The sequence below is a fragment of the Petromyzon marinus genome, chromosome 32 (assembly GCF_048934315.1).
Source record: "Petromyzon marinus isolate PM22_M1 ecotype Great Lakes invasive population chromosome 32, UKy_Petmar_22M1.pri1.0, whole genome shotgun sequence".
Lineage (NCBI taxonomy): Eukaryota > Metazoa > Chordata > Hyperoartia > Petromyzontiformes > Petromyzontidae > Petromyzon > Petromyzon marinus.
The window spans coordinates 11,007,167-11,033,279 of NC_133698.1; the positions used below are offsets into that span (position 1 = coordinate 11,007,167).

A 26,113-nucleotide genomic window follows, 5' to 3' on the forward strand; every position below is an offset into this window, starting at 1 on the left:
GCAGTTGCACTGCAGGATTATTTTTTCCGCCTGAGGACGACCGCTTGTGTTGTGATCGAAACGTCGTGACATATAATTTTTTGTTTTATTTTATTTTCAACCTACGTCACTTTACCGAAAGAACCAAAGAGTATTAACAAACCTGTCGAGTTTTCCTTAATCCTTTACAGATCCGCTCCCTGCACACCAGGATTCGAAGGCGAGCGTTGTTGTTGTTTTATTTTTACACGTCACTAACTTACAAAAACGTACAAGGCGTATAAAACCGCACTCACCCACCCAAAAAAACGAACACATTTTTTACCCATTCATCGCACTCAAGCACCGAAAGACTCTCGAGTGGCTGTAATGACGACTCGAATGTAAGAAAGTTCCAACCCGCTCGGGGGGGGGGGGGGGTTGTCTTGCTCCATGACGGTGAAACGCCCAAGGCACTTTGCGGTTGATAACAAAAACACTCATCGGCTGGGGAAAAGGGGGTGAGGCGGTCTGAGAAACGATGACCCCCCCCCCCTCCCCCGCTGTGTGCCACTGAAAGATTTTAGAAGTCGCGTTTTTGTTTTTCTGACGGCACCCCGAGCCCGCGATGGAAATTAAACGTTCGTGCGGTGCGCGGTGACATTTCTTTTTAACACATATAAGACACACACCGTTGAATTCTCCACAAAGCGGTACTCATTTCACAAACGCTTCGAGTGACGCGTGGGCCGAGTCGAATACCCTTTGGCGGACAACCGCACGTTAACGTTTAGGCGTTTTTGCAAGAACGCGACCGAAAACAAGCGCGTCGACCGAGTACGGAGCGACGGGTAAATTCTGGACACGCCATTGTTGGTCATATCAGAAATATTCCCAGGTTGCTCCCGGTGACGGATAAATGTGGCGAGATGTTAACTACCTCGCCTGGGTTCGATCCCGACCCCAATGCCTGCTGCATATTTGGAGTGTGGGTGCGTGCGTCTCCCCCCTCTCTTCCCGCCGTCGCGTGTATTTTTCTCCGAGTCCTCTGGTTTCTTCCCCCTCCAAATTCAGAATCAACATCACGCGCTTAGAGTAATTGGCTGCTGTAAATTTCCACGCGATAAGCCACTTTGTTGAGCTTTCATTTGTGGTCAGGTCGCTTCTGAAAAAGCAGGTCGGTCTTACCTGGCAAAATAAAAATCGTTCAATAAAAGTAAACGGTTTCAGTCTTCTGCGGGCTCTTTGCCAGGGGGTAGGCCTCGACGTGCGGCCGCGGGCAGTGCGAAAAACAAGTCGCGTGCCAGATGCGTCAAGCACCCCGCCACTGCCCAACAGTTTAGGGAATAGCCCTAGGGGTCGTGACCCCCAGGCCGGGCCCCCTCGAGCCGCCGCCGCCGTCGCTTCTTCTTCTTCTTCTTGCCGCCCTCTCCGTCGTCGCTGCGGCCGTCCCTCCGCTCGCCCGAGCGTCTGTCTCGGCGCTCGCGACGGCGCTCCGCTCTGCCCTCGCGTTCGTCGCAGCCGCCGTCTCCTCCGCGCTCCTCCGCGCTCCGCCTGCGTTTGCGTCGTCGCTTCTCTCCGCGCTTCTCTTTGCGCTTCTTCTTCTTCCGAGTCCGTCTCTCGCCGCTACCGCAGCGCCGCGCGGCCGCTTCATTGGAGGTTGACGAGGAGGATGACGACGATGACGACGAGAAGTGCCGGAGTGGACCGTTCCTTGCTTTTATCCTTTTGTTACTTTGCCCGTGCGCGTGCACACAACACACACGCGCACGAGAAGAAAGTCCGCGCGCGTGAGAACACACTGCATGTGCGCATCCTATGCACGCAAGTGCATTGACGTGCTATTGCACATCGTCGGCGAACGTGCGTACAGAAACACTCGTGTGTACATGCACACACATATATATATGAATACGTGTATATCAAATGAGCGAATGTTGAGGCCAGCACGGCACACGCAGTGGTGGCGTCGGTGTGACCGGCATCACGCCCCGCCCAGCTTTGTCCACCAGCTGCCGGCATTTACAGACCGTACCGGGTAGGACTAAGAATCAGAGGCCGAGTCGATCTAGGGAGGGCCCAGGACGGATTCAGATATCGCTCGGCACTTATGTCAGCCGTGGCCAGGATCGCTGGGGTTTGTTTGACGTTGCTCCCCACAATACCAGTTCCAGCGGATTTGTGTAACCAGGATGAGAACTCAGAGGGACCAGGAGAGAGTCTCATTTGCAAGACTCACCTGGGTCACCAACGTGACAAAAGCAAAACAAAAAGCACATCGATGCAGCAAAACAGAAATCAGCGCAAACACAACCGTGCCACGTGAGAAACTCTACCCGTGCTACAATAATGCACACACGTGCAACAACACACAGCAACCGCCATTCCGCACAAGGAGGCTGTGATGTAACATCAGCCAGTGCCAGGCTAGGTGCGCTTTGACGCCAGGTGAAGTGGCGAAGACGCCCTGAAAGCAAGTCACAAGCAAGGCAGACCCAGTTGTTTTAGGTTCAATGACATGTACGTACACACACACAAATTAACAAATATACATTTTTATATGCCAGGCCACAAAGACAAATATCCCCTGTATAGCCTTAACAGACTGTAGGGGCAAGTGCTGTTAGCGAGCACCGATGAAGGCCGGCACGGCACACGAGGGGGTGGGTGGCCAGCACCACGCTCGTCCGCCTTTGGTACTCATTTGAGGCTGAGTCGACCTAGGGGAGGCCCAGGACCGGTTCAGATAATCATCACTGGTGTTGGCCGTGAGCGGGAATCGAACTCGGGCCGCCGGGTTCGTAGCGCAGCTTCGCTCTAAACGCTGCACTGCCGCTCCGCACATACCAGGCCACACGCGCGCACACACACACGAGGGACACACACAGCAATCACCATAATCATCATTAAATGGTTATTTATGACTTTCCTTTAATTAGGAGCAGAAATGCGCAAACTCGTGCAGTGCGTATAGGAGGCAGGCTTCGCTTCTAAAGAAGGATGAGTCTGTGAAGTTGGCCTTATTAAAAAGGCGTTTAGCGAATTTTCAAAATAATTTTGAACTTGACGAGTAATGAGGTGCATTGGGCACGCATGCCAGACAAGACAATGATATAAAATAACATTCCGCATGGATTGCGATAGAGGATGGCTTCAAAGGTTATGGTTTATAATTGGTATGGTTTAACGGACGTAAAAAAGAAATCCAAATATATATAACTACAAACGATGTGTGGGTGTGTGTGGATGTGTGTGTTTGGATGTGGGTGTGTGTGTGTGGATGTCGGTGTGTTAGAAACATTTAGGCTGGCCTGCCTACGATCCATCCTGGGTTTAACCAGGCTGGACTGTGTAAGGAGCTCACAAATCCTTGAAAGATCTGGGCAAGGTCCCATCGGTGAGCTCCTCTGGCAGGCAAGGCTGCGTTGGCTGGGTCATGTAGCCCGCATGCCAAGCCACCGCATGCCGAAACAGCTTTTGTTCGGCTGGATCGAGGAGGCTAAACGGGCGAGGCACGGGCTAGAGAAGAGATGGAGTGATGTGGTACAGGATGACGTGGAGCTGAGTGGACTTGCTGATGACTGGTACCAGCGGTGTCAAGATCGGCCTCTGTGGAGGAGGCTTGTGAAGGACGCTACTGGGCAGTTGGAGGTAGTCACCCTCCAACAACAACGGAGGGCGGAGGAGCGACGCTCACAACGAGCGGAGCGCCGGGTGGCTAAAGCACAGCAAGTTGGCACAGTAGGGGGCACAGGTGGTGCAATAGCCAGCCATCTCAGTCATCTTAGTCAGTCGACCCGTGGCACTTGGGTCTGCCCCCTGACCTCCTGCCAGCGGGCGTTCGACACTTCACGTTGCCTCAAGGTGCACATGGCTTGGCACAAGCGTCGTGGTGACGTCACCACCACTTAGTGGCGCATGGCGGTTGTTGTTGTTGTTGTGTGTGTGCTTGTGTTTAATTGCTTGGTGCTGGATTCCCCGCAGGAGAGGGATGATTACAGCAAACTCCGCGGACTCCACAGGGTCCCTGCCTGCTTGTGTTTCCATGCAATTGACTCATGCTCGCGCGTACATGTGCGCGCGTGCGTGCGCGTGGAACGGTGGCGCTGCGGTTAGCTCACTGCGCTAAGAACCCGGCGACCAGTGTTCGATTCGCCCTTGGTTAAGGCCGTACAGTGGTTCGTTGGCTCGATTGTGTCTGTGGCCTCTCGCTGGCTGGCTGCTCACGAGGGGGCTCACGAGCGCGTGGAGCTGGTGACCAAGCGGGGACACCCAAAGAATAACCTCGCCGCCGCTGTCGCCGCTGTCGCCGCCGCCGCCGTCGTCGTCGTTATTAACGCGGCCTCGTCCTTGCTGCTCTTTTACCTTTTGTTTCGCAATTACGTGAAACCGGCGCAACTGTCGGCGTCACGTCGCCACGAGGCGAAGGCACTTCGAGTCACAGCTCACGCAGAGGGGGCAGCGGGAAATCGCGGCGGCTCCGGAGGAAGATGACGCCACCGCGATGTGGTGGACTTGAAGGTGTGCCACGCCAGCAGCGCTCGATGCGCGCGTGTGTGTGTGTGTGTATGTGTGTGTGTGTGTATGTGTGTGTGTGTGTATGTGTGTGTGTGTGTATGTGTGTGTGTATGTGTGTGTGTGTGCGTGCCGCGTGGGGAGCTGTGGCACAGCGGTTAACCCGCCGCGCTACGAACCCGGGTTCGATTCTCACTCGCGGCCAACATCAGCGGCAGATGTCGGAATCGGTCCCAGGTCTCCCCTAGGTCGACTCGGCGTCAAATTAACTTTGTAACTGGTGCGGTGTGTGAACATCGCCATGAGGGAGACAACGGCGGCCGGGCGTGGAGCTGTGGCCACACACCTGCCCCACCAACACTCGTGCCAACATTGCTACAGGTGAGAGCACCTGGTACGGCGTTTACATATCGGCGTTGGGGAGACAACGGTGGCTGGGCATGGTACTGACCAGACATCCGCATCGCGAGCCATGCCGGCCTTAACAGGTGCTCGCTAATAGCACTTGCCTCAACAATCTGGTTGGGCTGCCGTACTTACAGCGGTGGGCGGTAATCGCTGGGGTAGAGCTCCCAGAATCCAGCGTGTCCCCACCTACCGGAGAGGAGGAGGGGCCAGTGGGGTGAGAGGTTAGAGGGCACGGGTCATCGCGTGACGGCTGACGCAAAAACAGCCAAGCCGCTCTCACGCCGCGCAGGGGACATCCTCCAACCAGCTCGTGCACAGGTGCTGGATGGACCGCTGCATCGCAATGCACGTGTTTGCGTCGAACTTCTGTCGCACCGTACGTAGCCAACCGTGCTAATCGAAGGTGCGGGGGAAGGACAAAACAGCGAAGGATGGCAACAACGTGGATAAGCCTTCATCTAGAAGGAGATGTTTCCTAATTGCAATAAAATGCAATTCATGTTGAATAACCCTGACTGTACAACCATGCAGAGATTTCCATCAGTTTTTTCGCCAATAAGATCTACAAACTAAACTATGAACTATTTTTTTTTATATAGCAGGTAAGGCCCACTGAGCTTTTAAACCTTCATCATCTTTGCGACAGTTATCATGGCCTCCGCTAAACCCCACCATAATAATAACAGTTAGAGTAAGACGAATGTGTGCGCTTGCTTATTAAAATTCCATTTTTAACAGCGAGAAGGAACCGGGGGAGGGGGGATGCGGTGGGGAAAAAGAAAACGTTCAACGTGCAAGAAAGAACAAAGAAAACTAACTCTGGAACTCCCCCACAATTAGCGACGAGATGGGGGAGGGGGGGGGGGAGATCAGACGCGGTAATGAGCGCGAAGACCGGTAAACGCCGGAGGATATTTAATTGCGGCCGCTCCATTTGCGATGCCGCTTATCGCGAGCACGGCAACGGACATCGCTGGGGGAAGCGTCTCTCGGGACACATGGCTCGCTACTCATAAATGTGTTTTTTCCTCCCAGATTCTGGGAAATGCTGAAAATGGGGATTGCCGTATTTATTTATGTTTTTAATATACACATTTATTTTTATCTTTTTTTTTTTTAAGTTTTTAACGCCACAATTACGTTGGACTCGTTGCGCCGCTGATCGGAATCCTGTACGCGAGATTACGGGACTTCCCGTTTGGAATTTTCACAGTGAATAGTGCATCTCCTTGTTCAGGATAATCATAAAAGCCTCATTCATCTCACAAAGTGCATTTCTGAGCGCTTATACGCGTGGCAGGAAACCGAATCACCCCGCAGATAACACACGCTTAGCGAGGGGGCAATGCTCTATCCCGTACAGCTGGCACAGATGATATTAGTCCACACGATTTGCTGTACGGCCTTCCCCTGGCAAGCCAAGGTTTGGCATCGTGACATTCTCACATGGAAGGGAATTTTGCGCAACAATAAGTGTGAATCACCAATCCTCGTGCTGGATTACAGGCATGGTGGAGAGCCAACACCACCCACGGGATGATGTCACTCACCCACTTTGATTGCCATATATCAATGGCGGAGGGCGTTACCCTTGATATGACCTTGACAGCATGCTTTTCGACAGCATGTTTGGCAATTACAGTTGCATTTGTCTGTGACTAAGTAAGCTTTATTTGGATGCGAGTCTAATTCCATGCAATTTTCAACTAAAATATAATTCTTCCTTGGTTCTTTCGGTAAAGTCACGTAGAATGAGAATAAAATAATAAATTGATAAAATAAAATAACGCAATAATATTCTGTTATTTTATTTTATCAATTTATTATTTTATTCTCATTCTACGTGACTTTACCGAAAGAACCAAAGAAGATGAATCATTGCAGTCACGAAAGCTTTAAATCGAAATAAAATAGAATTTTTGAGAACATTTCTCAACTGATTTGTGAAACAGCGACTCGGTTTGCTTTCAGCATGGTTTGAGTTTTTCATGCCATCTCTTCGGCCCAACCTTTGTCGAGAATCAACGAGGCGCCCGATCCTAACGTATAACGCTAATTTGAAGGTACTGATAAGTAGTGAAACAACTGTTGACTTGGTTGGAACAAATATCTGTTTCCCCTCTTGGAAATAAAACATTCCCCGTCTATCTGTTCCGAGTGGAATAAATATTCAAGTGAACAAATGTGCATTTACGCCAATTCGGTGTATCTGACGCGGCCATGGCGAGCGATTATGCCACGCGGTCACCAGGTAAGGCCCACCGAGCTATAAAACTCTTTTTCAGAAGCGACATAACAACAAATTATGGCCCAACGAAGTGGCTCATCATCGTGTGGAAATTTACAGCGGCCAAACGCTCTAAACGTGTGATGTCGATTCAAAACGCGGAAGGAAAAACCGGAGCACCCGGAGAAAAATACACGCGACCACTGGGAGAGAGACACCGTAAACTCCAAACATACATACAGGCAACGTCAGGGTCGGGATCGAACCCACGAACCTCCTGCATACCAGGCGAGGTAGTTAACATCTCCTAGCCACCGTGGCGCCTCTCACCGGTCGGGATTTGGTGCCTCCGCCTCGTGGAGTCTCCGACGCCACCTTCTTCCATCGTCGCTCGCCTCCGCCGCCGTCGTCGCCGTCGTCGCCGCCGCATCTTCGTCGTCGTCGTCGTAGCCGTCGCACCGCATGTGGCTTCTGCAGGGGACGAGAGGAACGCGTGGCGGCGAGTCGCTCCGTCAGATCGACGGTTGCGGGGGGGGGGGAAGGCGGTTCTTTATTTTTCAAAAGGAATTTTTTTTTACTAAACTGTTTTTATTTCAACCAGGTAACGCCCATTGAACTATATAGTTATTTTTCAGAAGCGACCTGCCCACAAATGATCGCTCAATGAAGTGGAATGTCGTCGCGTAGAAATTTATAGCAGCCAAATACTCTCTTAAGCGCACGTTGATTCTCACTGTGTTGGAGGACCCGGAGAAAAATCCACGCTACCACGGGGAGAACACGCAAACTCAAATTATACAACAGGCATCGTCAGGGTCGGGATCAAACCCACGACCTCTTGCACGCCATGGCGATGGAGTTAACCTTTTGCCACCGCGGCACCCCTAGATTGCTCCATCTCCCTGGTGAGCATCCTCTTGGGGAACGCTGCCTCACATCGCTCAACTTACAGGGTCTTCATCATCGTCGTCATCATCGTTTGTGACCATGGAAAAAATACAAGCGGCTCTCTAAGTTGGAGAAAGTGACTCTCCCGGAGCAGGTCGGAAGCTCGTTGCCAGACTCACAGAGTGACAAGACACATTCTAAATGATGCGGCTCAGACATGGGTTGGGATCCGCCTCACAGCCTCGATCCCATCGTCGAGCCTTTCCGTGTCCGCTTCCCGTTTTCGCACAGCCGCGATTTATAAACCGTTACAATCGCACGCCTCAATTTATACACAGCCACGATCACCGGCGTCAATTCATACACCACCCTGGCCAATAAGGGGGCTTCAAAGGGATCCTGAACAATCGAGTGCTCAGCTTCCGTGCTGAAGGCTAAGCCCCCCCTTCTATACTTTTTTATTTAAAGATGTTTTTAAACAAACTGTGTCATGCATCGCCCCTACCCCCCCCCCCCCCCCCGCCTTTAATGAAGGCCACATCAATAGCGTTGATACAGGTGCCAAGGCCGCATTTGCCGTTTCTTTAACGAGCGAATGATACATTACATCGACAGAGGCGATGGTGAATTCAAATTTCACGATGATTTTTTTAGAAATGTTTTTGTTACTTTAACATGCAGGGTTGAATGGGCCTGTGACTATCAACTCGCTACACCAGGAAACCCGGTTTAATCACGGCCGCCCGAAAGCAGGATTCATAACCCCCGCTGTGCTGACTCAGCACTCTTGTTCCCGAGCCACCTGTGCGACAAGTCCAGCGCAAACAACGAGCGTGCTCTCGGGAGAGTGGCCACAGTGTGCAGTGTCCACACCGCCCGGCGCTCGAGAGGGGGCTCCGGGCTCTTCAAGCAACTTACCCTCCCATGTCAACACCGTGAGAGCAATATGCACTTGTGTGGGGTGTTTAGTGAAATTGCCCAAAGGTGTAGCGAGTTGATAGCTAGTCACATTCCCAGTCACCACCGCCTGTAATTGCTCAGAGTAATTTCAATAAAGAATGCGAAATCTTCGTGGTTTTGTCACGAGATTAAGCGAACTTTTTCGGTTTCCCTAGCAACGAAATGTTGTCATCGCGAGTTTCTGCGACAAGAATTTACAAGTGATTCCAGGTATGTGTTAAGAATCCTGTGCCAGTTTATGATGCTCAATACTTAGTAAATCATTGAGTAACGTTTGACGACCTTGAGTGACTTTCCGCTGTAAGGCTGACTACACATTATTTTAAATTTTACCAGGTAAGGCCCACTGAGCTATATAGCTCTATTTAAGAAGCAACCTAGCCACGAATGATAGCTCAACTAAGTGGCTTACTTACCAAGTGGACATTTATAGCAGCCAAATAATCTAAACGCATGTCGATTCCTAAATGTGGAGGGCAAAACCGGAGGCATCAGGGCCAGGATCGAACCCACAACCTCCTGCATACCAGGCGAGGGAGATAACATCTCCTAGACACGGCCACTCTGCCCTCCCAACCCCCGCCCCCCCCCCATCCACACACTCCACCCACCACCCCCCGCCGACCTTCCAAGGACGGGAGAGGCCATGCGCCTCCGTTTCCGTCGGACGCCGCCGTCCTCGGTGAACGTCTGCATCTGCCGCTGCTTCCACATGATGCTCACTTCCTGCATCTGGAATACGCGCACGCACGCACACAAGACGCACGCGCAGGGACGCACACACGCGCAAAAGCCACGTACGCATCGTCACGTAGCCCGAGCGGCACACGCCCAGGCATTACGAGGTGGCCAGGTCAATCGGGGGGGGGGGGGGGGGGGGGGGGGTCTCATAATGGCCGTGTCCAAGTACTGAGTCATCACGGCCGAGATTCTGGATTCAAGCCTTGGGACTGGGACGCTCTTTCACAGCCAGGCGTGGTGGCTATGTGCGCCTGTGACCCCGGTACTTTGGAGGCGCGGGGAGGTGGACCACGCAGAGATCTGTGAGACTCTCAAACCCGATGGGGCTGCGAGGTGGAGATTGCAGTACAGCAATTGGGTTTACAAACCTTTCCATTTAGGCCTCTGAATATTATTGCTTGTGCGCGGGAATTCTGAAAGGTACTCTGGTTTCCGCTGACATGCAAAACACGTCTAAAAAATCCCTTCTTCGCTTCTAATAATTATGTATCCAGGAAAGCCACACCGAGTACAATGACTCTTTTGCAAGAGGGTCCTGTACTGTATGTTTTTTTTTATTTTAAGATGTTTTCAGCCGATCAATTATGAGTTTTTATACACGTGGGAGGAAACAGGAGCACCCGGAGAAAACCCGCACACATCAGTGGGTGACACTCTATGCCTATACAGCAGGAAACAGATGGCGATGTCTCCACTTGCTCTACTGCCATCTGCTGTCGAGCCAGGGTATGGCACCTCTACGAACACGGGAAGGGAGTTTCACAACAGTTATGTGAACCACCCGACCCTCACCCCCAGTGCTGGATTACAGGCCACGTAGATAGCCACTACCGCCTGGCATTTCCATTCTGGCTGCTCAACAGTGACGCCAGGGCTGAATGAGCATCATTCCACTGTCTCGCATCTGAAATCGGTCTCACCCCCTATGAAAATTCCAGTCTCTTTTTCCTTTCAGATCTCAATTTGCTACATCCATCTGCACGGCTCACCAAACCTGTTTCATTCTGATCGGAGATCACGAGGGATTGAAGCTTCCTCTGATCCACATGGCACCCCTTGTTTATCCAGCAAAGCATCATTCAAGTCCTCTGGGTCTTTCGGTAAAGTCACGTAGATAGGTTCAAAGGAAATAACAAAAAACAACAAAAAAACTATGACGTTTCGATTTCAACACTATGTGACTTTACTGAAAGACCCAAAGAATAGGAATTCCTGCAGTCACGAAAGCGTTAAGTCAAGATTCATCATTCAAGTATTAAAAATATATCAGGACTTGGCGATGTTGCTAACGTGCAATTCTAATTGAGTCATTTATAAGGTAATTTTCAGCATTGGGATGTTTGGCAATTACAGTTCCATTGATTTTAGTTTTTAGCTATGGGAAGAAACTGTAGAAGCAAGGGGCAACCCACACAGAACAGGGGAGAGAACATACAAACTCCACGCACAACAGGGGGTTGAACATACAAACTCCACACAGAACAGGGGGGAGAACATACAAACTCCACACAGAACAAGGGGGAGAACATACAAACTCCACACAGAACAGAGGGTGAAATACAAACTCCACACAGAACAAGGGAGAGAACATACAAACTCCACGCAGAACAGGGGGGTGAACATACAAACTCCACACAGAACAGGGGGGAGAACATACAAACTCCACGCAGAACAGAGGGAGAACATACAAACTCCACGCAGAACAGGAGAGAGAACATACAAACTCCACACAGAACAGGGGGGAGAACATACAAACTCCACGCAGAACAGGGGAGAGAACATACAAACTCCACGCAGAACAGGGGAGAGAACATACAAACTCCACGCAGAACAGGGGAGAGAACATACAAACTCCACACAGAACAGGGGAGAGAACATACAAACTCCACGCAGAACAGGGGGGAGAACATACAAACTCCACGCAGAACAGGGGGGAGAACATACAAACTCCACGCAGAACAGGGGGTAGAACATACAAACTCCACACAGAACAGGGGAGAGAACATACAAACTCCACACAGAACTGGGGGGAGAACATAAAACTCCACACAGAACAGGGGGGAGAACATACAAACTCCACACAGAACAGGGGAGAGAACATACAAACTCCACGCAGAACAGGGGGGTGAACATACAAACTCCACACAGAACAGGGGAGAGAACATACAAACTCCACACAGAACAGGGGGGAGAACATACAAACTCCACGCAGAACAGGGGGGAGAACATACAAACTCCACGCAGAACAGGGGAGAGAACATACAAACTCCACGCAGAACAGGGGAGAGAACATACAAACTCCACACAGAACAGGGGAGAGAACATACAAACTCCACACAGAACAGGGGAGAGAACATACAAACTCCACGCAGAACAGGGGGGAGAACATACAAACTCCACACAGAACAGGGGGGAGAACATAAAACTCCACACAGAACAGGGGGGAGAACATACAAACTCCACACAGAACAGGGGAGAGAACATACAAACTCCACGCAGAACAGGGGGTGAACATACAAACTCCACACAGAACAGGGGAGAGAACATACAAACTCCACACAGAACAGGGGGGAGAACATACAAACTCCACACAGAACAGGGGGGAGAACATACAAACTCCACACAGAACAGGGGGGAGAACATAAAACTCCACGCAGAACAGGGGGGAGAACATACAAACTCCACGCAGAACAGGGGGGTGAACACACAAACTCCACACAGAACAGGGGAGAGAACATACAAACTCCACGCAGAACAAGGGAGAGAACATACAAACTCCACACAGAACAGGGGGGAGAACATACAAACTCCACGCAGAACAGGGGAGAGAACATACAAACTCCACGCAGAACAGAGGGTGAACATACAAACTCCACGCAGAACAGAGGGGAGAACATAAAACTCCACACAGAACATACAAACTCCACACAGAACAGGGGGGAGAACATACAAACTCCACACAGAACAGGGGGGAGAACATACAAACTCCACGCAGAACAGGGGGGAGAACATAAAACTCCACGCAGAACAGGGGGGAGAACATACAAACTCCACACAGAACAGGGGGGAGAACATACAAACTCCACACAGAACAGGGGAGAGAACATACAAACTCCACACAGAACAGGGGAGAGAACATACAAACTCCACACAGAACAGGGGGGAGAACATACAAACTCCACGCAGAACAGGGGGGAGAACATACAAACTCCACACAGAACAGGGGGGAGAACATAAAACTCCACGCAGAACAGGGGGGAGAACATACAAACTCCACGCAGAACAGGGGGGAGAACATACAAACTCCACGCAGAACAGGGGGTAGAACATACAAACTCCACGCAGAACAGGGGGGAGAACATAAAACTCCACGCAGAATAGGGGGGAGAACATAAAACTCCACGCAGAACAGGGGAGAGAACATACAAACTCCACACAGAAAAGCATCCAAGTCAGGAATCGAACCCAGGCCCTGCTTGCTGCGACGCACGAGCATTTCCGCCATGCCACCCTGCCCCCCAAAATTAATAATTCCACACAAATGCCCCCGACGCCGTGACCTGGTGTGGCTCTGCTGCCTCTAAGGACGCCACGCTTGGCCTGCGTGGAAGACGCTTGATTTATTTTCTTGTGTTGCATCATTCCCGAGCCCTGACATCGGCAGACGTCACTGCCGCCGCTACCCCTGCCGCCATCGCTCCCCTCCCCCTCCCCGACCTCTTTCCCACAACCAAATCGCTCCGTGAATGCGCTCGATCTCGGAAAGCTAGGCAGGCGTGAGCCGGCTGAGTGGCCGGATGGAAGACTGCTTGGGAATAGTCGCTGGAAATGTAGGCTCAGGCTGTCAAGCGGCCAGGAAATGGGTGCAGAGCAATGGATTGTTGAACCTTTATTTAGAGCCAGAATATGCATTTATCCTGGAGAAATCCGATGAGCTATGAACCTATCTGTGTGGAGCTTTGAGTGTAACCCCCCCCACCCCCCTTTTGTTCGTGGTGGGTTTTCTCCAGGTACTCCGCTTTCCTCCCACATGCTCATCAATGGAACTGGTCAAACACCATAATAATCTTGAAGCAGTCATCAAACACATTGAGGTTTTTTTTTCTGGGTAAATAAAGGGCATGATTATTATCAGGGTGGAGTCATAGCCCAGTCGTTAGTGTACCAAACTATTCATTTAAATTCCCGGTCACAGTGAACAACGGTGGTGAGTAATATCTGAATAATCCCTGCTGTCCACCACCTCATCACAAACCTGTACTGACCCATGACCGACACAAATTAACAAAGCACTGCAAATTATCAGAAAAATTACAGAACGTTGTATAATCACCGCCGGATAATTGCCGCTCAACGCTCCGTTCGTCACTGGGTCTGTTTGACGCACACCTGTCAACCCCTTATCAGTGTCTACCGTATTACAGACAAATTCAGACCTTATAAGTCACCCCATGCCCTTATACATCTCAACGTTCATCCTACAAAGTCCCATCACAAGGGAGATACACAAACAAATGACCGCACCCATCCTGCGTACTGCCCTTGAGCATAGGTCGGCCTCTCCCACTCTTTCAAATGTCTGCCTGTCGGCATCGCTAATGTCGCTTTCTTCGCCGCAGGAGACAACGCCGCCAGTGTCGCTGTGCTGTGGCGTGGCTTGTTTGGCAAATTGGATGTGGAAGTGTAGCCTTGCGCATGATCTGTACCGAGAGCGTCTTCATTCCGGATCAAATTTGTCGGCTGCTACGGGGATCGCGACTCTCCAGAGTAAAAAAAAAAAATCTATCCCACGATTTTTTTTTTTTACCGTATTATTATATTTTTTGCCCGTATTGAAACGGCTGTATGTCATATGAAACTGAAAACTCAATTTCCCTGTACAAGAATACGGGTAAACCGTATGGGTTGACAACTATGATCAAGTGATGGGAAGGATGCCTGGGAACCGTTTCAGATGTTTACTCGCCACCGACACGGTGCAGTGCCTTGACCACTGCACCAATCACTCCACCCCCAGACGTTAGAATAATTATCAATTACTCTCCAAGCTGCTTATCCTCCACCCTTGCCATGCAGCAGGATAACACAATCCCTGAGGAGCAATTGCCAGAGGGTCCCCACGTCCCCTGGCATACCCCCTCCACAGCCTACCCCCCTCCACCCTCCCATCGATCGCTGCTGCGACTGCTGCTGCTGCTGCATTACCTTGTTGTGGGCGTCCGTGTGCCGGATTACGTTCCTCAGCAGACGCTTGTCAATGCACGGCAGGCGAGACATCCTGAGATCTGCTTACACGCACGCAGGCAAGGACAATGTACACACAACACAAAGACAAGGAGTTTCCTGCAGCCTTGACAGACTGTTGGGGCAAGCACTGTTAGAGAGCGCCTGCCAAGGGCTACACGGCACATGGGGGGGGGTTGTTAAGCTAGCACCACGCCCGGCCCCCTCGCTCTCCCGATTGGTGATGTTTTACACTTTGCAACAGGTACTTGCGTGAGGCTGAGTTGACCTAAAAAAGTCCCATGACCGGTTTAGACACCACTTGATGTTATTTATGTTAGAATGGATGCTAACTGAAGCGAGGTTTCAGGGACTCTAGCGCAGTGTGCAAACTACTGCTATACCACTTCGCACAATAAAAACGCACACGTAAATGAGTGCATGCATAAACACATACACATAAATACTTGTGTCTGGAAATAAAATATCGAACGACCATCACCTTCTGTAAATTATGGAACAGATATATAAAGCATCGCGAAGAAGCATTTAGCCTCGCAGTGTCTCATGCCCTACTCAGAAGCATAATCGCAAAATCCACGGTGATAAATTCAGCATTTGTGGTGTGCCAGCCTATGTGCCAACTCTACCACGGGACTGCTTCTTGTAATCGTAGGAGTAGCGAGATGTGTTTAGATCTTTAGCATTGACCTTTTGACATTTTCTGACTGAATAACTTCATGTGGCTCCGCGCAGGGCAATTACATTGTCTTCAAGCGATTCTGAGTGGTCACGATTTGGGGTCATGCTCTGATTTAATCAATTATATTTTGCTGTATTTGGGGATGTAAGAACCAAACAAATGAATACATGCATTGTTACGCTACCTGCAAATGTGTCCGTTGTGTTCATTTGATTTAATCTTAATCAACACTCACAATTCAAAGAGTGCATCGTGATTGCAAGAACTTATTTTAGTTGACGGCTCGATGATCCAACATTATAACCCAAACACCACTGTCTATCCACTGCTGGATTAGGGCATCCCCAAGCCGTTGCTATCCCTCGCAATCCTGTTTTGCTCCCATCAATCTCACTTCACTAAACCTTTCCTATACTTTGCACTCCTATAGTTTTTTTAATTCTTTGACGTTGTATCTTTCTAACCCATCCAAATTGGACGTCTGTGAAAAAAGAGCTTCACAGCTCATCGGATTTCTCCAGGATGAATTAAAGATTCTGATTGCGACTCCTGCACATGAACGGATCTCATCGCTTTATCTCCACGGTGGTCGTCTTCTTGGATGCATTATCTCCTTTGCAATCCATCACCGGTCTCGAACATTGGCCACCATCGCTATTTAGGCATGTTCCAGGAAAATAAGTAACACTGGGGGGGAAGATAAAATGCTCACTGCCAGCACTGAGGATTAGAAAAACCTCGCACCCACTAAATGATGATCCGTGCTGTACAAAGTGCTGCGCAGGCGAAATTCAAGGGCTAATTGAAAGTCTGCGCACGCTTGTGGAGGTGTACAAGAAGTGATGTAGGCAGTACGCCCTCTGCTGTTTGGAGTTCATCTGTAACCGACGTGTGTTGGATGTGAATACTGTGTCGGGAAACGAATACAACTCAAGTGGTGGGTGGTACAAGTGGTTCGCGCACGGAGACGTGAACCCGACCAACCCGAGTTCGATTGCCAGCCACGGCTAACACCACTGGCGAGTTAGATCTGAAATGCCGCTGGGCTCGCCTACTTCACCGACCCACATTGACCAGTGTGGTGCAGTTTGGTGAAATAACCCAGCGGTCCCCAACCTTTTTGGCACCAGGGACCGGTTTCGTGGAAGACAATTTTTTCACGGACCGGGGGGGGGGTCATCATTGGGTCTATCCCCCTTTTCAAAGAAGCTCTCCAGCAACGTTTATGTTTTACTCGTTTTGGCTGCTAGGGTTAGCTTGTGGGCTTACCAACACTGTGACTGAGACAAGTGCGCAGTGCGGGAAAGAGGCGCGGACGCAAGTGGTAAATAATAAAATAATGGGGCGCGGGCCATGCTCGGACTCACCGCTCTCACCTGCTGCTGTGCGGCCCGGTTCCTAACAGGCCACGGACCGGTACCGGTCCGCGGCCCGGGGGTTGGGGGACCCCTGAAATAACCCACGGAATGTACACGACAGTAGGAGGCCCTGATCTATCAATGGATGTAAAAAGAGAAGCACACGTTTGTTGTACATTACAGCAGGTGCCAATGCAGCCAGTTATTTTTGTTAGTTTGGAATAGTTTGAATTTGGCCAAACTGTTCACCAAGTACCTAAATCGGGCGGATATCAGAGACGGTTTATTGACGGGTTACATTTAAAAACAAAAATGTACTCTTTGCAAAGATTAAAGAAACGAAATATGTTTTACACGTGTTACAAATCTCAGACTTTTTAGAGAGGAACCTTGTGTAACAGTGCGATTCATTAATGTATAGACACCGAGACATGGATACCTCTATTAATGACCAAGAGCCCATTGCTCTAGTCTATTAAAAAAAAATACTCTAGACCCTTTCAAATGTACATGTACAGCCTCCTTGTCAATCGAATGCTGGATGAGTTCCTCCACACTCCATGCGGGTCACGAGGGTTGTTTTGGCAACGCTTCAAGCTGATCCAGTGTGGATTTGTCAAGGTGGGGAGCATAAAGACGCGGGGCGGTGGGGGCAGGCATAAAGGAACAGGACCTTTATAAGGTAGCACTCATTACACACAAAGTCCTCGCCACAAATGAACCAATAATACCTTGTCGGTCTCTGTCAAGAAGCATAAACTATCACTCAAACTCCGGACATACTCGCAGCAGTGGGTATTGGCTCAGCCATCGACCAAAGACGGTCACTGCATCGTGCACTTTCAGGTGTGTTTCTGCGGCCGTCTGGAACGCTCTTCCTTCCGATATTAGGACGCCACTGGAGCTGTGCGTGCTGAATTTCTTTCGCGCCGTACGTAGTCATGTTGACGCTTCATGAAGCTGTTCACGAGAATCCCGATGGCACAGCAGCTGTTAAGGATTGTGTCGCGGATGGAGCGGTGGTAACCAGTGATTAGACCACTGCGCTGTTGGACCCCGGTATGGATTCCCGGCCACGTCCAAGATCAGTGGCAAGTGATTAGACGGCTAGAGCCGGTCCGAGGCCTCCCAAATCGCCAAGCCGCACTGGACCAGCGTGGTGAAGTACGGTTAAAGACCCGTGTGAGTGACGCGGAGTGGTGAAATCGTCATCCAGCAGGGGATTGACCCAAGGGCCTTGCTTGTTAAAGTACACACGTTACCCTCTGGTGCCGACTGACGAGACGAGTTTATTGTAGTAGCAGCAGCAGTTCGTTGTGCCACGTAACGTCACTATACATGAAAGAAAATAAGAAGAGGTTTTTACCCTTTTCTGGCAATAAAACAGGTGTTAAGATGGTCAAACACCAAATGAATACCTTTTTCAAGGTATCAAGTCTGCTTTAACTACACACAGTACCTGTGGTGAACATGCAAACAAAAACATGCTCTGAAAATATTTGTGCATTGTCTTTGAAACTGATTGGCCTCCACCATAGACAGTAGCCTTCTTTAGGGCCCAGTCTCACCAGTGTCAGACAAGAGGACGCCAAAATGCGAACAGTACAAAGACAATGCCACTATCAGGCCATTTGTAGCTCGGAGTGAACTGCTACAAAATGGGACCTTTTTTGCCAGTATCAAAATAGAAAAAATTGGTTTGTACCCTTTCTGGCAATAAAACAGGTGTGCTAGGATGTTCAAACACCAATTTGAAACATTTTGCAAGGCACCAAGTCTGCATTAACCTCAAGAACTTGTGGTGAACATGCAAACCAAACATGATGATATATGGGCATTGTCTTTGAAGTTCATTGGCCTACACCAGAGCCTTCTTTAGGGCCCAGTCTCACCGGTGTCAGACAAGAGAACGCAAAAAGGCGAACAGTACAGAGACAATGCCACGATCAGGCCATTTATAGCTCGGGGTGAGCAGCTATATCATTGCCAGAAAAGGTAAAACGTCTTCTCATTTTTCATACTTTGATACTGGCAACAACAACAACAACAAAAATAAGTCATGTCAAAATAAAAACACTTGTTTTTAAACACGCTTTAATGAAATGTACCGTGCTACTTATGGAAGAACTCCACGACTCCAGGAAGTGGCCCCGAAGCTCGCCACAACGTAAGGGGACCGTGGCCAATTACAGCCAACGTGAGTTGAGCGTGGGCAATTAGACCCAAACCGTAACATAACATATATAAAAGATTGCTTCAAAATATATTTTTAATTTTTATTGATATAGTATTGTATTGTCATCACTATGACATAAGTATACCAAGTTTGCAGTCGATACCACATTGGGAAGTGGGTTAACATTGAGTTACAAGATTTGAGGATACAACGACAATGACAACAATGACGACAACAACGACAACAACAGAGTGCGTTCAATGAAAGCGTGTAACAAGTCCCGTGAGAATATTAACGTTAGTTTAACACGTAGGCTTTCGCGACCAATATTATTCATAATAAAGGTTTTTGGGTTAGATCGCGTTATTTATAAATGTGTCGTAACCCTCCACCACTCTTCAACAACACACCGGTGGGCTAAAGTAGTGAATTATTTGTCTTTTGTCAACGTGACACTTTTTTTGCTGATTGGCCGTGTCGGGTGGTGGAGGGTTACGACACATTTATAAATAACGCGATCTAACCCAAAAAACCTTTATTATGAATAACATTAATGTTCATGGCGATAGCGATGCTTGGTCAACCACAGATGGCAAGATACATAAACCAACGGCGAGGTTTATTGACAAATAATCAAGTGTTGTTGTTGTTTGTAAAGCGATGGTAGTACAGTAGTTGATTTTCCAAGTAAACGAAGGCCGGAGTGAGTGTGTGTGTATCGTTCCGCCTAGTACCAACCTTACGGGTGTTCCGAACGGACGCCGCCACTCGCTCTTGCCCACGCGTGCCGACAGTGGCTCTTTAAATAATTTGACGTGCTTGTTTATTACATTCGTAAAACTACAACGGAATCTTGATTCAGAATATAACAGGAGGAGGGAGAGGGGGGGAGCGAACGACGACTACAGTACTCTACTGTACCACTCAAGGCGACTCGCTGTAGTGACGTCACGTCACGTGATGCGGCGGGCGGGCGGGGTTGAAAGAGGAAGCGTGGACCGTGGGGTTAAAGGGCACGCGGAAGAGGTGGGGGTCAAAGAGGAAGCGACGGGGGGGGGTCTGGGGTGAAAGTTGCAGCGGGGTGGGCGGGGAGGTCAAAGGGCACGCGCGCGGGTCGCCATGGAGACGGAGCCACCCGAGAGACGCCATTGAAGGTCTGTCGTCATTTGTGAGGCTGTTTCGGCGTTGCGAGTTAAGATTTCGAGTAAAAATAAAAAGATTAAACAGCGCGCGCTTTGTTACGGGACGTTTGTCGAAGCGGCGGTGTTTTGAGTGCCGGTCATTGATTCGTAACGGTGGTGTAGCAGTTAGCGCTACGTTGCGCTACGAACCCAGTTAACCCGAGTTTCGATCCCCGCTCATGGCAAACAATCGGTGACGATTATCTGAACCGGTCCTGGGCCTCCCCTAGGTCGACTCAGCCTCAAATGAGTACCTGGTGCGGTGTGTAAAAACATCGCCACTGGGGAGACAAAGGCGGCCGGGCGTGGTGCTGGCCACCCACCCCCTCGTGTGCCACAGAACTTGCCCCAACAGTCTGTCCAGGCTATACGGGGGATTTCGATTTAAAGCTTTCGTGACTGCAAGGATTCAACTTCTTTGGTTCTTTCGGTAAGGTCACGTAGAATGAGAATAAAATAATAAAATAACACATCAAACCAGAATTTTTGTGTTATTTTATTATTTTATTCTCATTCTACGTGACCTTACCGAAAGAACCAAAGAAGATATACGGGGGATCTTTGTTTGTCTCTGTTGTAGTAATATACAGCACAGTATTGTACCGTGCAATACTCTTAAAACAGTATGAATTAAAGGAGATACAGTTATGAATGCTTAGTTTACACCTTTCATATACAGTGCATTTCGCAGTTAATGTTTATTTTGGCTTGTTTTACACACTTTCGGTTGTTTAAAATGTAATTTAAGTTACGCTTATTGTGTGAGGTAAATAATTTTAATCGCAACCGTTCCACGAGCTACCCTTGCAAAGGTATGTTGCGAGGAAGTCGTACTTGGACGTTTTTTCTAATTGTGAACACAATGGTAATGTGGGTGTTGATGGTGGAGGTGACGATGGTGGTTGTGGTGGTGGTGATCGTTTCAGTGACACTTCTGACGGTGATGTTAGTAATGATACTTTTAAGTCTTTATTTTGGTTCAGGTAAAACCACTTGGGCAATAACTGCTTCTTTTCGATGGGGACCTGGTTACAGCGTAGAAACCTGGTTACAGCAAAAACAAACATGAACAAAAAACACCCTAAAACAATTGTACCGGGTGGTCCAGATGTTTAAATACACCTTACTTAAAAAAAAACTTTAGAGAATCAAATGGGGGTCACAAGACATCTGGGCTACCCTGTTTAATAATGTTCAAGATTATGATAACGATAGTGATGCAGATTGAAATGAAGTCATTCAAAACTTGTTGTTTATGATGATGCTGTTTATTGAGATGATGAAATACAAACGCAACACATTCGTACATTTTTTCTTGTGCACCACTGCCAATACTTTGTTTAATGATGATAATCATACATTGCAGTCGATTGCCCCTCACAAGAATGGACAAGGGACTGATGCGCCAGGCGGAACAAATTTGGGGAGCACTGGATGAGCTAGCCATCTCTGACCCCACCACCTACAAAACTTTCATCCAGCACCAGCTGAAAGGAGCTAGCATCCCTTCCTCCGCAGCCATACCAGATCCCCGGCAACCAGCCGTCGAGAAGCTCCGGACAATCGCAGCCCCGCGTGGGACAACTCCAGCTACGATTCTCACGCGACCGCGTGGTGAAGATGAGGAGGGCATCAGCGACGGCGAGGACGGCTCCCGGTTGGCACTGAAGCTCACCGCTTCGCCCGCATGTAAGAGGAGGAACCATGGGAAACTGCTGATTGAGGAACTGCCCACATCTCCGCCGGAGAGGCCAGAACCCACGCCGATTGATTGCACGGAAGCCGGTCTTGCGAAGGAAAGGCTGCAGGTGACCAAGAGCTTGGCGTGAGGCTCGCGTGCGCCATCTCGTTCTGATAGCAGTAATAGCGATCGTCACGCATTTATCTGCGATATTTTGATGCGTGTTTTGCCGTTTTGTGTGCGAGTGAGTTAGGGTATGTTTGTGTACGCATGCATGACTTTTTGATTCCTGCCCATGATGTCTCTGAAGGAACCCAAGCACACTGTGCGTCTGGAGGAAAGCGAAGACTGTGCTCCTCGATACATAGTGACCGTCTCCCTCCCGGATGTCACCACCATCAACGACTGCAACCTTGGCATCAGCTTTGTGAGCACCTGACGTATAATTTCACAATTCTCTCCCATTGCACTGTATGCAAGTCGATAGGTTCATGTTGTAAGTCTTCGAGTTTTTGGGTCTCTTGTATGTCAATCTATGGATCTCTTAAGTCTGCGTGTCTCTGCTTATGTGTATGGGGTGTCTATGAGTGGCAGCTTCTTTATAAGATAAATATGCCCACTATTTCTAATACAATAATGTGATGCGCTGCTGGTCAATATAGGCAGTGCAGTATAAATAACAAATAACGTATTGCATATTTCATTACAGCATATTTATATGTGGTTTATTTCAGATGCTATATATATTCACATTGTAATTGTATAGTAATGATCGTTTGCGTTGGCTGTGTTTTTGGGATGCACGTTAGGACGACCTGCTACTGGAGGTGCCAGGAAAATGCCGCTTGCACGTAGCCTTCTCTCGACCAATTGTTGACGTTGCTGGGTCCGCCAAGTTCTCGGCCAGAACACGGACGCTCACCGTGTCTTTGCCCGTTGCCACGACAACAACCACCTGAGACATGACCGCCGCTTCAGAACCAATCTGCTCATATCAGGAAGACAGCGACAGCATTGCTAAATGCGTAAAATTACAATTTTGCGTGGATTATGTAACACTTTCTAACATGCAATCAATTCTCAGAAGTATGCAATTAGCAGTGCAGTTTATGCGAGTGGTGCGTTGAAAAGCAAGGGCACACAAAGCAAAACCGGCAAGCATAGTCCAGACAGTCATCCAACCCACAATGCACCAGACCGGACAACTATCTGCCTGCCAAGTAGCGCACACAGTACACAAGCAATATTGTCCCCCGCCCGACTGCATAGCCACATATTAGTGAATTCAAACCGCATGCAGCGAATTTGTCGTCGAAATAGATTAGCCACGTCTATGCGAAATCGCATAAACCGACCCTGCATACAGTGAGGGAAATCTGTACAGACGCTAATGTTTAGCTGTCTGGGTAAAATGTGTTTGCATATTCTTGCAACATTGACTCGTCTAGCATCTAGATGGTGCGGTTAATCAACAGAGCAGAATAGTATTTTCTGAATGGAATGCGATGAATTGAGAATTATGCCCTGCCAAACGTGTTTGCTTGGTAACATTAACAAGTCTATTATATCCTGTAGAAGTCCCTTTCCGAGTTGAATTATATTTATGATTGCACTAACAGACCAAGCCCTTGCTCAATTGCATGCAGAATAACTGTAATCAATGCAGTCCTTTTTCATTAACCATAACATAGCCCACACTTCTGGGAGTCTGAACCAATATCAAATATGCAAACACATTCAGGCTTAAAACTTTCGTGTCTGCAGGAATTCATATTCTTGGTTCTTTCGGTAAAGTCACGTAAATAGAAAACAAAAACAAAAAAAATTAAAGTAATAACAATTTATTATTTGAAAACAAAACAAAAAATAACAATTTTCAAATAATAAATTGTTATTTTTTTATTTTTTGTTTTCTATTTATGTGACTTTACCGAAAGAACCAAGAATATGAATTCGTGGAGTCACGAAAATTTTAAGCCTGAATGTGTTTGCATATTTGATAATATTGGTTCAGACTCCCAGAAGTGTGGGCTATGTTATGGTTAATGAAAAAGGACTGCATTGATTACAGTTATTCTGCATGCAATTGAGCAAGGGCTTGGTCTGTTAGTGCAATCATAAATATAATTCAACTCGGAAAGGGACTTCTACAGGATATAATAGACTTGTTAATGTTACCATGCAAACACGTTTGGCAGGGCATAATTCTCAATTCATCACATTCCATATAGAAAATACTATTCTGCTCTGTCGATTAACCGCACCATCTAGATGCTAGACGAGTCAATGTTGCTATTTTCTTGGGTACATATTTAACGGAGTATAGAAAATATGGATTGTGACTGGTTAATGGGAACTTAAGCACAGTTGCTAGGAAATAGTACTCTGGAATATGAAGGTCATTTGCTCTGAAATATAATCGGGTGGCATGTACGGTGTTGCCACGATGTAAATTTCACGGTACGATTAATTAAATATCACGATATGACGATTATCGTGTCGTGGCATTTCGCATATTCTACATGTTACCGTCTTGTTTTTATGCTATGATGGATTTAAGGCACAAATAATGTTTAACCAAAAAGGTATTCAACTGGAGTTCGCTCAACATAAGCTCGTGAATTTTATCAACTTTTATTTTCCTAGGTAAGGCCCACTGAGCCGATAGAGCTATTTTTCAGATGAACCTTATGGCGGGGTCCCGAATAAACGGAAGTCAAAATCGTCATTTATTTTTGGCGACTCCGTCCCAACGCACACATAAACGCCGCGACTCACCTGGCGCGGATCATTATGTTGTCATGTCGTCCAAGCTCAGCGATGACGAATGCGCATAATAAATTTAACTTTTATTAGCGCATCGCGTAGAGCTCGTCGAGGGGAATAGATTGCCGTGCCGTTCGCCTTCAACATACATAAAATGATGTCACAACGCAGTTTATGCGAGAGCCGGGGGCTTATGGAATAAGGTTCAGATGCGAGCTGGCCACAAATGATAGCTCAACGAAGTGGATTACTTATCATGTGGAAATTTATAGCAGCCAATACTCTGAACGCATGTTTATCATTTGATTTAATTTCACTTTTATTTAACCAGGTATAAAGAAATCTCCTTGAGGTTAAGAACCTCTTTTGCTAGGGGGACCTGGCAATATCGCGCTAATAACGCAGCATACAGTGAGAAATAACTTTACCAGAATCTTTATCCTGGAAGAATCCGATGAGCTATGAAGCTCTTTTTCACTCATGTCCAGTAGGGGCGGGTCAGCGAGTTACATCGGCAAACAATGCAAGAAACGATACGAGTGAAAGATAGTGAAAAATAAAATACAAATTGCACATGCAGTCGCCATGCCTTTCAAAGCACTAATGTAATTTGTATTAAAAATGCAATAGAATGGTTATTGTGGAATTAATTCATGAAACATTTTCATGAAATACAAAACAGCAACAGTGACCGCATGACGATCATGCATCAAACAGACGATACGATCAACGTGACTCGTATTGAGGGTACTGAATATCAACCAATACTGAATCGCCATATCGCGGGAATTCTGCAGATCAGTCATGATCAATCCACTGCTGGATGAATGTACCGCTGCACCGAAACGTACTGGGAAATGCGCTGTCCAAAAGTGAAAGAGAGTTAACTATGCATTGAACTGTAGTTGAAAATACATTATTGTACATTTACAACCGGCACCGGTGAACGGACCTGAACAATAACGGGAAATATACAGGGTGCTTCAAAAAAATGTGAACATTTCGGAGAATGTGCAACAACACTACAATAAATGTTCGTGCCTCTGGGCTCTGGAGACCACCTGGAGAAGATTCCAGGGACGCGTTGACAACGATGGCGAGCAAGTGGGGAGACTGACTTTTAGAAACGATCAACATTACGTTTGTTATCGTGTTACAGTGGAGTATTATGCGTTCTTTTTCCCATTAAACAACGATAGTTCTGTATAAGTGTTAACATGTTTTTTGAAGCACCCTGTATAACTAGACGTCGGTGAATATACATTTGACCATAGTGAGAAATACAATAAGCGCCCTTTGATGGCCGCTTAACTATAGTGGTAAATCTT

At 48.2% G+C, this 26,113-nt stretch overlaps 2 protein-coding genes across 5 annotated transcripts; one reads left to right on the forward strand and one right to left on the reverse strand.

Moving 5' to 3' along the window:
* Window positions 1-192: 192 nt before the first annotated feature.
* On the reverse strand, window positions 193-20,136 carry NKAPD1 (NKAP domain containing 1). 2 transcript variants are annotated; one of them, XM_076071279.1, is made up of 7 exons: window positions 19,896-20,136; window positions 17,000-17,116; window positions 14,903-14,985; window positions 9,582-9,688; window positions 7,439-7,579; window positions 5,014-5,067; window positions 193-1,692 (listed from the first exon to the last, which is right to left on the reverse strand). In XM_076071279.1, the coding sequence occupies exons 3-7, from the start codon at window positions 14,972-14,974 to the stop codon at window positions 1,311-1,313; spliced, it is 756 nt and encodes a 251-aa protein (XP_075927394.1). In that variant the 5' UTR covers window positions 14,975-14,985; window positions 17,000-17,116; window positions 19,896-20,136; the 3' UTR covers window positions 193-1,310. The 2 variants fall into 2 exon arrangements, with proteins under 2 accessions (XP_075927394.1, XP_032820476.1); XM_032964585.2 differs by lacking the exon at window positions 17,000-17,116 and having other exon boundaries at window positions 14,903-14,982; window positions 19,896-20,135.
* Window positions 20,137-20,227: 91 nt separating this feature from the next.
* Window positions 20,228-24,513, forward strand: PIH1D2 (PIH1 domain containing 2). 3 transcript variants are annotated; one of them, XM_032964588.2, is made up of 4 exons: window positions 20,228-20,311; window positions 21,705-22,146; window positions 22,330-22,446; window positions 22,829-24,513. In XM_032964588.2, exons 2-4 carry the CDS (start codon window positions 21,724-21,726, stop codon window positions 22,976-22,978), a joined length of 690 nt encoding a protein of 229 aa, XP_032820479.1. In that variant the 5' UTR covers window positions 20,228-20,311; window positions 21,705-21,723; the 3' UTR covers window positions 22,979-24,513. The 3 variants fall into 3 exon arrangements, with proteins under 3 accessions (XP_032820479.1, XP_032820482.1, XP_032820481.1); XM_032964591.2 differs by lacking the exon at window positions 20,228-20,311 and adding an exon at window positions 20,340-20,361; XM_032964590.2 differs by lacking the exon at window positions 20,228-20,311 and adding an exon at window positions 20,811-21,150.
* Window positions 24,514-26,113: the final 1,600 nt, after the last annotated feature.

What these genes read in the sequence shown, in the direction of transcription:
- NKAPD1 (XM_076071279.1), bottom strand. Translation starts at nt 14,974, where the DNA reads ATGTCTCGCCTGCCGTGCATTGACAAGCGTCTGCTGAGGAACGTAATC. An exon ending in GCCTCTCCCGTCCTTGGAAG is followed by an intron (nt 7,580 to 9,581) that starts GTCGGCGGGGGG and finishes CGTCCCCTGCAG; the next exon opens with AAGCCACATGCGGTGCGACG. An exon ending in GAGGCACCAAATCCCGACCG is followed by an intron (nt 5,068 to 7,438) that starts GTGAGAGGCGCC and finishes CCTCTCCGGTAG; the next exon opens with GTGGGGACACGCTGGATTCT.
- PIH1D2 (XM_032964588.2), top strand. Translation starts at nt 21,724, where the DNA reads ATGGACAAGGGACTGATGCGCCAGGCGGAACAAATTTGGGGAGCACTG. An exon ending in TTGCGAAGGAAAGGCTGCAG is followed by an intron (nt 22,147 to 22,329) that starts GTGACCAAGAGC and finishes ATGTCTCTGAAG; the next exon opens with GAACCCAAGCACACTGTGCG. An exon ending in GCAACCTTGGCATCAGCTTT is followed by an intron (nt 22,447 to 22,828) that starts GTGAGCACCTGA and finishes GATGCACGTTAG; the next exon opens with GACGACCTGCTACTGGAGGT.